This window comes from Eschrichtius robustus, chromosome 2, assembly GCF_028021215.1.
Source record: "Eschrichtius robustus isolate mEscRob2 chromosome 2, mEscRob2.pri, whole genome shotgun sequence".
Classification (NCBI taxonomy): domain Eukaryota; kingdom Metazoa; phylum Chordata; class Mammalia; order Artiodactyla; family Eschrichtiidae; genus Eschrichtius; species Eschrichtius robustus.
Genome location: NC_090825.1, coordinates 52,194,302 through 52,208,305, shown reverse-complemented (window position 1 = coordinate 52,208,305; position 14,004 = coordinate 52,194,302). Strand labels below are relative to the sequence as shown.

Genomic DNA, 14,004 nt, shown 5'->3' with positions numbered 1-14,004 from the left:
GAGCCACAATTACTGAGCCTGAGCGTCTGGAGCTTGTGCTCCGCAACAAGAGAGGCCGCGATACTGAGAGGCCCGCGCACCGCGATGAAGAGTGGCCCCACTTGCAGCAACTAGAGAAAGCCCTCGCACAGAAACGAAGACCCAACACAGCCAAAATAAATTAATTAATTAATTAATATTTTTTAAAAAATTACACAGAAATATAAAAGAAGAAAAGACTATTTTTGCTCCTCAGAATTACTTGGGGGAGGGGGGAATAAACACTTCTTGAAATATCCAAAGCACAAAATAACTGTCCCCTAATATCCATCCTAACGAACTTCATGCATTTTTCTGAAAAAACCTCCCCAGATTATTAGTCATTAGTAGATTACAGAACAATAATTTAACTCTAGGGTTGAGCTCTGAGAGAGAAAAATAAAGAAACACAAGGGAACATGGAAAAGGAGAAAATCCTCTGGCACTTCAGTGATGCACATTCCAATAAAATTAGAGGATAAATGAGCAGATGAACTGGTCCAGAGGTGCTCACTAATGCTACAACAGCAATCATATTACAACATACAATGTATGAAGTCAGCAGGCTGTATACATTAAACTTACACAGTGTTACATGTCAAATACATTTCAATTTTAAAAAGTGGTCCAAATACCAGATACAGAAGAGAAATCTGACAAGTACATGACATGCATATAAGTATACACATACATACACATGTGTGTATATACATATATGTGTACATACATACATATATATGTGCATGTATGTAAATATATAAAGCATTATAACGTGGTTCCCACAGGACAGTCACTGGGCTGCAGTGACACCCAAAATTCTTTTTTCTTTTTTGAAATACAATTGACAAACAACATTGTTAGTTTCAGGTGTACAACATAATGATTCGATATTTGTATGTACAGTTGACCCTTGAACAACATAGACATCAGAAGTCCAATGGGACAGAGTAACCGCTTGAGCTAAAGCCGGCCCATAGCTGACCCTTGAACAACATGGGTTTGAACTGTGCAAATCCACTTATACACAGATTTTTTTCAACAGTAAATACTATGGTACCACACGATCTGTGGTTGGTTCAATCTGCGGATTTGGAACCTTGGATACTAAGGAACTACGGATATGGAGGGCCAACTATAAGTTATATGTGGATTTTTGACTGTGTGGAAGATCAGCACCCCTAATCCATGCATTGTTCCAGGGTCAACTATATTGTGAAATGGTCACCACAAAAAGTCTAGTTAACATCTGTCACTATACACAGTTACAAAATTTTTTTTTTCTCGAGATGAGAACTTTTAAGATCTATTCTCTTAGAAACTTTCAAATACCACACAATACAGTATGGTTAACTATAGTCACCATGTTGTACATTACATCCCCATGATTTATTTATTTTATAACTGGAAGTTTGTACCTTTTGACCACCTTCACCCATTTTGCCCACCCCCGCCCCCTCACCTCTGGCAACCACCAATCTTTTCTCTGGTATCTATGAGCTTGGGGTTTTGGTGGTTTTTTTAAGATCTCACATATAAGTGAGATCATATGGTATTTGTCTTCAAGACAAAAAGATGACTACCATATTAACATGTATTTGGATAGCATTTCCTCTAGCAATTAATCTAAACACAATAATAATTTGATACCTATTGTTCATTTACTGATTCATTTTTCCATTAGAAAAATTACTCAGGGACTACAGTATGACAAGAATCGGTCTAAGTTCAAGCAGGGAGCAATGGGGTGGACCCCAGAAACACATTTTTCTTTTCTCCAGAACTTTGATTCCAGTGAAGACAGATAAACCAATAATTAGATCATTTTAAAAAATGTGTAAGTGCTAAGAATAAAGCATTCTATATCAAATATGCAAAAATTATCCCAATTTAAATAAACTCCCTAATTTTACATACTTTGAAACCAAGTGTTAAATTACGTTTTTCTTTTAAATTTTCACTGCTTATTTCTATTTGGGAAAATAAATTCCAAGACAAAATAACAAGTTCTGAAGAAACTATAAAAACGACAATGCTTGGAAATAATTACAAAAGAAGAGCCTATGAAACTGTAATTAATAGTATTACTAAAGCAACTTGTAGTTTTGTAAACTTTACAAGAGCTAACAAGAGAAGGTTTTAGAAGAAACTGTAACTTACCTGCCAAAATTAGCTGGCAAGAACTCTAGGAAAGCGTCATTCAGATATAACTGGGTTAGGTTTAACAGCTGAGAAAATCCATCAGGAAGCCTAGGTAAAATAAACCAGAATTTAAATTTAATTCATATACAGAATTTTAGTCTCTTATTAAAACCTGTCTAAGAAACTGTCTAACCAACACATGTTCTTAACAGATAACAGTCACCTCTTCACTTTTATGAGTGATCCTCAAATTGAGATTTGCCTTTTATAATAACTTACCTGTTTCAATGTTTACACCTTCATCATTTTGTAAAAAGGAAGTAAGGCAATATTTGTCTCAATAAGATAAAATCTGCACGTAACAGTCAACTATGAATGAGCCACAACACACAGAAATGTATTCAGGCCATGACTATGATATCAGCAGACACTCTTGAAATTCACCTTATCTAACACCAATCCAAGGGACTAGACAAAGAATTCTAAACTTTGACAGTATTGACTTTTGGGGCTGGATAATTCTGTGTTGTCAGGAGGCTGTCTTCTGCATTGTAGGATGTTTAACAGCAACCCTAGCCTCTGACCCACTAGAAGCCAGCAGCACTGTCCACCACCACAAGTTGTGAAAACCAAAAAATGTCTCTAGAATTTACCAAATAGCCATAAGAGCAAAACAGTCCCTATTTGAGAAACACTGGTTTAGATAATTTTCAATTTCAATATTTGGTCCCTAAATAATCAAATAAAGATTGTATAATTTTATAATGACCAAATGGAAAGAAATAATATTAAAAGCTGAATGACATTTAAGATCATATAAGAACCTATAAGTAGCTTTATTTTATTTCCTCTGGCTTACAAAAGAAATTACAAATCTAGAACTTGATGCTAGAGGAATATTTTCAGATGAAGGTAAAACATCATCTTTACATGTTTGTCCATGTTTGGAAAAACTCGTTAAATACAATACTGTAATATGTGAAAGCTGGTTTCAACTTTCAACTTAGCTATACTAAGCTATGCTTCACACTATTCACCTTTTGCTTCATCATTCCATTTTTGCAAAATTTAACAGCTTTGGTCTCAGAAAGCATTCTGCTTAAAGGCATTACCATCATAAAAGAATATATGTGACCTCTGATATATAGTACAACCAATCACATGGCTTTTCTCTTTTTTTGTTGTTTTTACCTTTTTGACCTTTCGGTTTCTTTTATTCTTTTCAAAAGTTTGAGTGTGCCACACACATTGGATTTGCAGGTGAAGACATTTTTATATTGTGCAAGTAACACTGAGCTAGGAGACCTGGATTCTAGTCTCATTTCTGACATTTACTATCTTTGAGACTTGGGGAAAAGCACTTGCCTTATCTGTATGGATGTCAAATTTACCTCTGTAATATATGGAGTTAGAAAGAGTAATTAAAAGGCTCCTTTTTAATCTAACTAAAATTTTGTGCAGATTTCAGATTGGTATTAACTGTTCATTAAAATGTAGAAAGTAATATTCTACTATATCATACTTGCTTTATTCACAAAGGTAACTTTTAATTCAACAGAGAAGAACTCACTTGGAAATAGGATTTACACTGGCCTCCACAACTGTCAAAACTTTACAATTTTTTATATTTTCTGGAAACTCCTGTATCCCTAGAAAATGAACAAATAATCAATGATCAAGTGAAAAGAATCTATTACAAAGGAAAAAATCATAATGATATTAATAATTAATGTACACTTTTCAGATTCAAAATTTACCAACTGAGCAGATTCTTGATAAATTGACAACACCAACGTCAAACGAACAGAACCATCTGCACAACAATTTCTCTTCACTCTTTTGCCTCTTTATGACTAGTGCTAATTATCTTGTTTAGTTTTGCCTTCCTTTCCTTTTCCCAGCTCTTCTGAAAATCAGTGCCTTCTCTATGTGGTATTAAGGACACAAAATTCAGAACAATTAAGCATTCTTTGTTTTTTCACATAAAAAGAGGCATTAATTTTTTTTTAAATTTTTATTGGAGTATAGTTGATTTACAATGTATCAGTTTCTGCTGTACAGTAAAATAAGTCAGTTATACATATACCTATATCTACTCTTTTTTAGATTATTTTCCCATATACGTCATTACAGAGTATTAAGAAGAGTTCCCTGTGCTATACAGTAGGTTCTTATTGGTTATCTATTTTTTATATAGTAGTGTGTATAAAAGAGGCATTACTTCTTAACTGCTGGGCTCCAGACTGAGCTGGTCCCTAATACATACAGGATAACAAAGCTGAAAGCAAAGCTGAAGATAGAAGAGGTAGAAAATATGTATCAGATATGCCAGTGGATATGCCTGACACAGTTGTACACCAATACTTCTGTAAAATACAACACAAATGTGACAAGTCAAATTATGGTAGAAGTTTCTTAGCACTTAATCTTATCTCTTCAACTTAGCAAAAATATAGCAACAATAATTTGTGAACTAGCAACAATCCATAGAGAAACTTTAAGTAGTACTGTTCTAATCTAGACTAGAGGAATGCGAATTAATAACTTCAAAAAATATTACAAAAATTCTGTGTTATAAGACTCATTCCTCCACTAACATAACATGAATATCAAAAGGGCTGACACTAGAGGATCATTTAAGGCTCTTTCAACTTCATTGATGTATGATTCTAAGCAAGTTTACCACAGTGCCCAAGTATAGAATTTCAGATAATGAAAAAATGAATGATACAAAATCAACTGGCAAATATTACAGTAATAACTGATCAGTCAAAACTCATCAATGGATGCTAAAATTAGTGGGTTAAAGAATGAAGAAAAACAGTATACATTTATATAGTCTCAAAGTTTCTCTCCCCAAAATACTTATTAATTTTAAGAGGGGGAAAAAGTGAAGAAATCTCATAGGCACCACTTAAACTGTTTCAAAGTTAGCATCAGCAGTTAACAGCATCATCACGGGGCAACTAATCTTAAGACGCACTGAGAAGGGGTGCACCATCTACTGTCGTGTTCCTGCCCCAAACACCCAACCTGAATTGAATCATAAGCAAACATAAAACAAATCCAAATTAAGGGAAATCCTATACAGCTGGACAGTAATCTTCAAAACTCTCTGGGTCTAAAAAGATAAAGACAAAGAAAAACTGAAGAACTACCCAGGTAAGAGGAGATCAGAGAGAACTGACTGTGATAAATATCCAAACCTACTTCACACACACACACACACACACACACACACACACACACACATAAACTGGAAAAATCTGAGTAAGACTGGGGGGCTGTATTGATGTCAATATTATTACTGTTCTATAATGACTGCAAACATTACCATTGGGGGAAACTAGGTGACAAGTACAAGAGTACCACTCTGTAATGTTTCTTAAAACTGCATGTGGATCTACAATTATCTCAATAAAAATTTCAATTAAAAAAATCTGGGCTTAATGATTCCTTAAGGAAAGGTTTTATCATTGTTGTTTTATTAAAATTCAATTTCCCTAACAGTTTCAAGATGATTCTTTTTTTTTTTCAATGTTAGTTTAAGGAACTTTTGCTGGAATTTACAGAGTTCATGTAAAGCTTCAAATCAGCAAATGTTAACACTGATGGATATCTAATGATATTAAGGAATTACTGTTAGCTGGTTCTCTTTTTTTAAATGTGATAATAGAGAGTTTCATCTTAACATATTTATACATGAAAGAGGTTGTCTGATTTGCCTTAAAACAATCAGAGGTGACAAAACAGGAGGTATAAATGAAACTATAACATACTGATAAATTTTGAAGCTGGTTGGTAGGCACATCAGGTTTATTGTATTATTCTCTCTACTTAGATAACAATATTAGCAAAAAAGCACTTTAAAACAGCTATTGTACTTAAAGGGAAAAAATGAACAAAATGGGAAGGAAAAGATTAAATGTAAGAAACAGAAACTTTACAAATGATAAATACAATATGTGAATGAAAAATCCAAAGGACAGGATTAAAAGATTAGTCACTGTAGGAGAACATGTCATAGAGACAGGAAGACATGGTAACAGAAAACAGCCATTCTGAAACATAGAGGGGGAAAAAAATATATGAAAACCCAGGGATACATGGGACAATGTAAAGCAGATTAACATATATTTACCTATCTTTAGAAGTTTGCTTATCAGGCACCACTAAGCGTACATGCTCTGTGAGGGGAGAATCTTTGCCTCTCTTGTTCACTACTGGAATAGGACATGGCACATAGTTATCAGTGTCACTAGATAACGTCCAAATTCTTTTCCAGGGTGGTAATATCAATTTTCATACTACAGTACCTATTTATATTCTTGTTGACATTTGATGATGTCTTTACTTTTTGCTAGTATAAGGGGTTGAACCTCACCAGAAATAATAGAAATATTAATTAAAACTAGATATTTTCCTGATATTTCCTAGAGATGCTGAACACATTTTCACGTGTTTAATATCTATTTAAATTGAAATACAGCTGATTCACAACATTACGTAAGTTTTAGGTGTACAGTATAGTGATTCAGTATTTTTTACAGATTATATTCCATTAAAAGTTATTACAAGGCAATGGTTATAATTTCCTGTGCTGTACAATAAATATATCCTTGATGCTTATCTATTTTATACATAGTAGATCATATTTCCTAATCTCATGCCCCTATCTAGTCCCTCTCCCCTTCCTGGAGGAATCAAGCTCCCTGACTTCACACCATACTACAAATCTACAGTAATCAAAACAGTATGGTACTGGCACAAAAACAGAAATATAGATCAAAGGAACAGGGTAGAAAGCCCAGAAATAAACCCACACACCTGTGGTCAATTAATCCACAACAAAAGAGGCAAGAATATACAATGGAGAAAAGACAGTCTCTTCAATAAGTGGTGCTGGGGAAACTAGACAGCTACACGTAAAAGAATAAAATTAAAACATTCTCTAACACCATACACAAAAACAAACTCCAAATGGATTAGAGACCTAAATGTAAGACCAGATGGTATAACAATCCTAGAGGAAGACATAGGCAGAAGACTCTTTGACATAAATCACAGTAATATCTTTCTGAATCCATCTCCTAGAGTAATGGAACTAAAACCAAAAAATAAACAAATGGGACCTAATTAAGCTTAAAAAGCTTTTGCACAGCAAAGGAAACCATAAACAAAACAAAAAAGACAACCTACAGAATGAGAGAAAATATTTGCAAACAATACGACCAACATGGGATTAATCGCCAAAATATATAAACAGCTCATACAGCTCAATATTAAAAAAAAAACAAACAATCCAATCAAAAAATGGGCAGAAGATCTAAACAGACATTTCTCCAAAGAAGACATACAGATGGCCAAAAGGCACATTAAAAGACTCAACATCGCTAATTATTAGAGAAATGCAAATCAAAACTACAATAAGGTATCACCTCACATGGGTCAGAATGGCCATCATGAAAAAGTCTACATAAAAATGCTGGAGAGGGTGTGGAGAAAAAGGAACCCTCCTCCACTGCTGGTGGGAATGTAAATTGGTACAGCCACTATGGAGAGCAGCACAGAGGTTCCTTAAAAAACTAAAAATAGAGCTACCATATGATCCTGCAATCCCACTCCTGGGCATATATCCAGAGAAAACTATAATTCAAAAGGATACATGCACCCCAATGTTCACTGCAGCACTATTTACAATAGCCAAGACATGGAAGCAACCTAAATGTCCATCGACAGAGGAATGGATAAAAATGTGGTACATATATACAATAGAATATTACTCAGTCATAAAAAAGAATGAAATAAGGCCATTTGCAGCAACATGGATGGACCTAGAGATTATCATACTAAATGAAGACAGATAGAAAAAGACAAATATCATATCGCTTATATGTGGAATCTTAAAGAAAAAAGATACAAATGAATTTATATACAAAACAGAAATAGATTTTTTGTAATAAGCTACAAGGGAAAAGATCTGAAAAAGAATATATATATATATATACACACACACACACACACTTACATATAAACACGCACACAAATGTATACGTATAACTGAATCACTTTCCTGTACAACTGAAACTAACACAACACTGTAAATCAACTATACTTGAACTTAAAAAATCTTTTAAAAAGGGGACTTCCCTGGTGGTCCAGTGGTTAAGACTGCGCTTCCACTGCAGGGGGCATGGGTTTGATCCCTGGTAGGAGAACTAAGATTGAGCTAAGATCCTGCATGCCGCATGTCACAGCAAAAAAAAAAAACTCTAGCTCCATCCACATTGCTGCAAATGTCAGAATGTCATTCCTTTTTACGCCTGATTAATATTTCATCGTGCACACACACACACACACATATGTATAAAACATGTCTTCTCTATCCATTTGCTGATGGACGCTTGCATTGCTTCCTACTGATCATTTTTATTTCTTCTGTGAATTCTCTGTTCACTGCACATTTTTTATTGGATTCTTTTAATTACTGATTGTAAGCATTCTTTAGAAATACCAGTATATCAAATGTTTTCTCACAGCCTGTCATGAATTTTTACTTTATATTTTGTCATGTAGAAATTTCATTCCTTTACTGCTATGCTTTTAATATTTGAATAAGACATCTTTTCTACTCCGAAGTCGTAAAAATATTTTTCTACATTTTCTAATAATTGTAATTTTTGTTTTTCATATTACTTAATCTATCTGCAATTTATTTTAGTATATGCTGTGAAGTAAGGCTCTCTTTGTTTTTACTATTTCCCATATAAAAACACTGTGCCAACACTTATGAAATATTTGTTTTCCTTATTTCACTGATTTGTAGAGGCATTTCTGTGTGTCATATTCCATTTGTAGAGGAATTTTTGTGTGTCATAGTCCATGGTTATGTTTCTGGACAGTCTTTTCTGTTACCCTCTTATACTGATCTATTCCGTAGTTTTATGTCTTCCTGTTTAGATCATACTGCACATTTTCTGTTAAGTTTATTTCTAGAAATGTGTGATAGATGGATTACATTAATGACCGCTCACTACTCCCTATTACCACTCTCTGAATGTGATGTACCAGCTCCTCCCAACAAAATGCAAAGTATAATTTCCCTAATCCTGATTCTGGGTTCAGCCATGTGTTTTGGTTTGGCCACTAAAATGTTAACACAATTGATGAAATCAAGGGTTTAAAAAAGCCCTGCCTAATTTCCACTAGATCTCAGGTTCCCCTACCTGTCCTATGAGGACATGCCTGGGATGCCTGGGCTAGCCTGACAGAGAATGAGATCTACAGCAGAGCCACTCCTGTCATCCCAGCAGAGAATTTCCAACATTTTAATTTAAACAGTCTTTATCTATTTCTGTTATTAAAGTTTTATTACCCTTATAAACTGAGTCAAGTACCTTCCTCCCTTTCTAACCTCTAGAATAGGTTTTATAAATTAAGGATTATCCCATTCCATGAAGGTTTGGTCCAACTTTTCCCTAAAATTAGGTCTAACAGTTTTTCTGACCACTAATTTGATTTAGTATTTTCAGTTTTCTATTTCTTCTTGAGTTGATTTTGGAAATTTTTCATTTCATGTAAGTTTTAAACTTTAGTGGCTTTATAGCATTCATTTTCTTTTGAGTGAAAAGTCAGTTTTAAATAAAATTATGGTAATAGGGATATGAGAGATGCTGCTTTTTGGAGGGAATGAGGGTTAGGAATTTTCTTAATGCTGAAATAAAAACTTGACAACCCTATCACAAGTCCCCAAAATGGAACTATTGATCTACAAAGCATCCCTTTACCTGCACATTTAACACTTCAAATATATATTTTAGGGCATTTATACAATGAATTACTTAATAGTATCTGTATGCTTCTTACATTACTGCTAATAGGTCTTATTTAGGCTGACTCAATTCTCTATTCTAAACACATGTAACTACTTAGTATACTGTACTTTTGTACAACTCGTTAAATTTGACTTACCCACTAATAATAACATCCATATTTTTTACACTAATTTTTCTTCTTTCTTTTCTCTCATTTATTTACAAACAAAATATTTAGTGTTACTGAATCCTATAAATTTAGGAGTTAAATTCTTATCAGTTCTTCAACTAACAAATAATTTGCTTCAAGTGATAATTCTACTGAGGATACATTAAAATAACTCTCCTAGGTGGCAGGCCCTAAGGAATATCTGGTAGCAGCAGGGCTCCCATGGCAGATGTGGTAGACACTGAAGAATAGGGCAAAAAAAGGAAGGAGGTTTCAATAATTATGAAAAAGTTGCAATGAACTTTAAAAAAAAAAAATCACTATATTTAATTTCAAATGACATGTATTTCATTTCTCTTGAGTAAACACCAAGGAATGGAATTACCAAGTTCATTATATGTCTATTGATGTGTTGAATAACACTGATTTATTTTCAAATATCAAAATTGAATGCCCAGAATGAGTCCCACTTGGTTGTGGTGAATAATTCTTATCATAGGGGCTTCCCTGGTGGCGCAGTGGATAAGAATCTGTCTGCCAATGCAGGGGACACAGGTTCAAGCCCTGGTCCGGGAAGATCCCACATGCCACGGAGCAACTAAGCCCGTGTGCCACAACTACTGAGCTCACATGCCACAACTGCCGAAGCCTGCACGCCTGGAGCCCGTGCTGCGCAACAAGAGGGGCCACCACAATGAGAGGCCCGCGTACCACAACGAAGAGGAGCACCGCTCGCCACTAGAGAAAGCCCTCGCACAGCAACGAAGACCAAACACAGCCAAAAATAAAGAAATAAAATTAATAAATTTATAAAATAATAATAATAATTCTTATCATATACTTAAAAAAAAAATTCCACATCTAGAGGGAAGGTGGGAGGAGGACATTCTACACTGTCCTCATTAGAGCCTGACTTCATTTTCATACTCAGCTTTACATATCATTTCATTGGTTTTTATTAAAGTCTATAATGTATCTTGAAATAGTCTATGTAAATGACATTATTCCAAGAGCTGTAATATTTTAAGTACATGATAAAGTCTATCTAAGGAGAAAAAGACCAAAGACTACAGTATGTTCTACTGACCTAAAATTTTATATGGAGAAAGATAATTTTAAGAGTTCTAGGACTTCCCTGGTGGCACAGTGGTTAAGAATCCGCCTGCCAATGCAGGGGACACGGGTTCGAGCCCTGGTCTGGGAAGATCCCACATGCCGCGGAGCAACTAAGCGTGTGCACCACAACTACTGAGCCTGAGCTCTAGAGCCTGCAAGCCACAACTACTGAGCCCACGTGCTACAACTACTGAAGCCTGCGTGCCTGGAGCCCGTGTTCCACAACAAGAGAAGCCACCGCGATGAGAAGCCTGGGCACCGCAACGAAGAGTAGCCCCCGCTCGCCGCAACCAGAGAAAAACCCACGCGCAGCAACGAAGACCCAACACAGCCAAAAATAAATAAATAAATAAAAATTTTTTTTTTTTTTTTTAAAAAGAGTTCTATGTTAGACTTCTGCAATTTAAATTTTTAATGGGGACCTCCCTGGTGGTGCAGTGGTTAAGAATCTGCCTGCCAATGCAAGGCACACGGGTTCAAGCCCTGATGCGGGAAGATCCCACATGCTGCAGAGCAACTAAGCCTGTGCACCACAGCTACTGAGCCTGCGCTCTAGAGCCCACGAGCCACAACTACTGAGCCCGTGTGCCACAACTACTGAAGCCCGCGTGCCTAGAGTCCATGCTCCACAACAAGAGAAGCCACCGCAATGAGAAGCCCGCGCACCGTAATGAAGAGTAGCCCCCGCTCACCGCAACTAGAGAAGAGCCTGTGCGCAGCAACAAAGACCCAACGCAGCCAAAAATAAATAAATTAATTAATTAATTAAAAAAAAAATTTTAATGGACAGTAATGCTTATATCATCTTCCACAAATACATATACTTCATATTTTTCAAATTTTAAAGTACTATATTTCATAGCATGTGGTTTATAAAAATTAACCAATAAATATCTATGAAATAGTAACTCTAATTTCAGATCCATGGTAGTAATTTTTTCCTAAGCAAGTAGTTTTGAAGTGCTCACTGGTTTCCTGCTTTTACAAATTGCTAGCAATGTATTCACTGTGATTTCAATTCTTACCATATATATGTTCAGGTTCCAAATCTGTATCTCCGGTTCCCTCCTCTCTCCTTAACTCCAAATAAGAATTTTCAAATGCCCTTTAGGTACTGGTCAGGTACCTTAAATAAAACATGTCTCGAACTGAAATTACTTATTCTCTATATTATTCAGCAAATATGTACCCATGCTATGGACTGTAGATACTAAGACATAGTTCCTTTTCTTGAAAGCTAAAATGTAGCAAAAAAAAAACAAATATTTTCATTCTATTGGCTTCCTTCCTTCCTCAGTAGTGTTCCTTCTCAGTATCTTTTGTACCTTTCTCTCTTTCCTCCAGATCTCTTAATGTTGGGTTGCCACCAGGGCTCGTTCTTTAGTCCTCTTTCATATTCATGCCCTTGTTGACTGTATCTAATCTCAGGCTCTATATACCATCTACATGCTGGCAATTATCAAATATGTATAGCTAGCACATTTCCCTTTCGACTGAACTCCAAACCCCTAAGAACATCTGGATATCTTAAATGTAACATGTCCAAAAATGAGCTCCTGATCTTTTTCCACTAAAAATTACGAGTCCCAGAGATGTCCCCATCTCAGCTGGCAGCACTCTATCCTTCCACATGCATAGACCAATACCACTGAGATCATTCTTGACTCTTATCTCACATCCCACATCCAAACCATCATGAAATCTTGTTCACTCAACCTTCAAATGTATCTAGAGTCTGTCTACATCTCACTACTTCCACCACTATCACTAGAGGCGACTGAAATAGCACCTAAACTGGTTACTTTTCACCCTTGTACCATACTGTTTCTACACATAACCAGAGTAAACCTTTAAAATGCAAGTCATTTCATGCTCTGAATGACCTGACTCAAACTCTTCCAAATGATTCCATTTCACTGAGAGTAAATGTCAAAGTACATACAAATGCCTACCAGGCTCTACATTATCTGCTGCTCCAAATCCCTACCTTTCTGACCTCTATTCCTATCACTCTCCCATCTTGCTCACTATATTTTAGCTACCATAGCCTTCTGTTTCTCATACATGCTATGGATACTCACACCTTATAAACTTTACACTGGCTGTTTCTTCTTTCTGGTACATTCTTACCTTAGAAATCTACATGGCTAACTTCCTCACTTCCTCAAGTCCTTGCTCAAGCCACTTTCTCAATGAGGCCTACCCTCAATGCTTGTTAGCCTGTCTCCAAAGAGAACTCTTTTTAACCTCGTACATAAAGTATGCAGAACCTGAATTTTATCATGAGTTACTTAATTCTCTAACAATTTCAGCTACCTGTTCCTTTTTCATTCTCCCTTAACTTCAGTAGTGTTCCTTCTTTGTCATATACTCTTTTTATAAGAATTTGACTCTTGCTAAAACTCATTAAAATGAAGATACTATAAAACATGGCTATCCTTCTCATATTAATCTATTTTGGTTACAGAAGAGTTCTCCCTTTACTGCGAAGAAAGAGAAAATACCTCCTGAAATCTAGGAACTGGCCTTGTACTATCAGCTAGTCCTTGTCTTACTATGAACAAGCTGCATTCAAAGGGAGGTCTTAGTATTTTCCTGTTGAACTAAGCAATTTCACTGAATACCAATATTAGACGAGGCCATTCCTTAACCATGACAGATCAAGACAAAAGCAAATTTGTAATCATGTCTTGACAAAGATAAAATATGAACCTTGTCCAAGCCACCCCTTATCTTAATGAGTGACAG

General features: G+C 35.5%; 1 protein-coding gene across 8 annotated transcripts in view; it reads right to left on the bottom strand.

Moving 5' to 3' along the window:
• The window catches only part of ERBIN (erbb2 interacting protein), a 112,051-nt gene that overhangs the window by 48,813 nt on the left and 49,234 nt on the right, over window positions 1–14,004 (bottom strand). For all 8 annotated transcript variants that reach the window (XM_068535425.1, XM_068535427.1, XM_068535430.1 and 5 more), the window contains exons 5-6: window positions 3,728–3,806; window positions 2,176–2,265 (exon numbers count right to left, since the gene is read on the bottom strand). In XM_068535425.1, coding sequence (XP_068391526.1) covers window positions 2,176–2,265; window positions 3,728–3,806 — 169 coding nt within the window. The remainder of the gene's footprint in view (window positions 1–2,175; window positions 2,266–3,727; window positions 3,807–14,004) is intronic.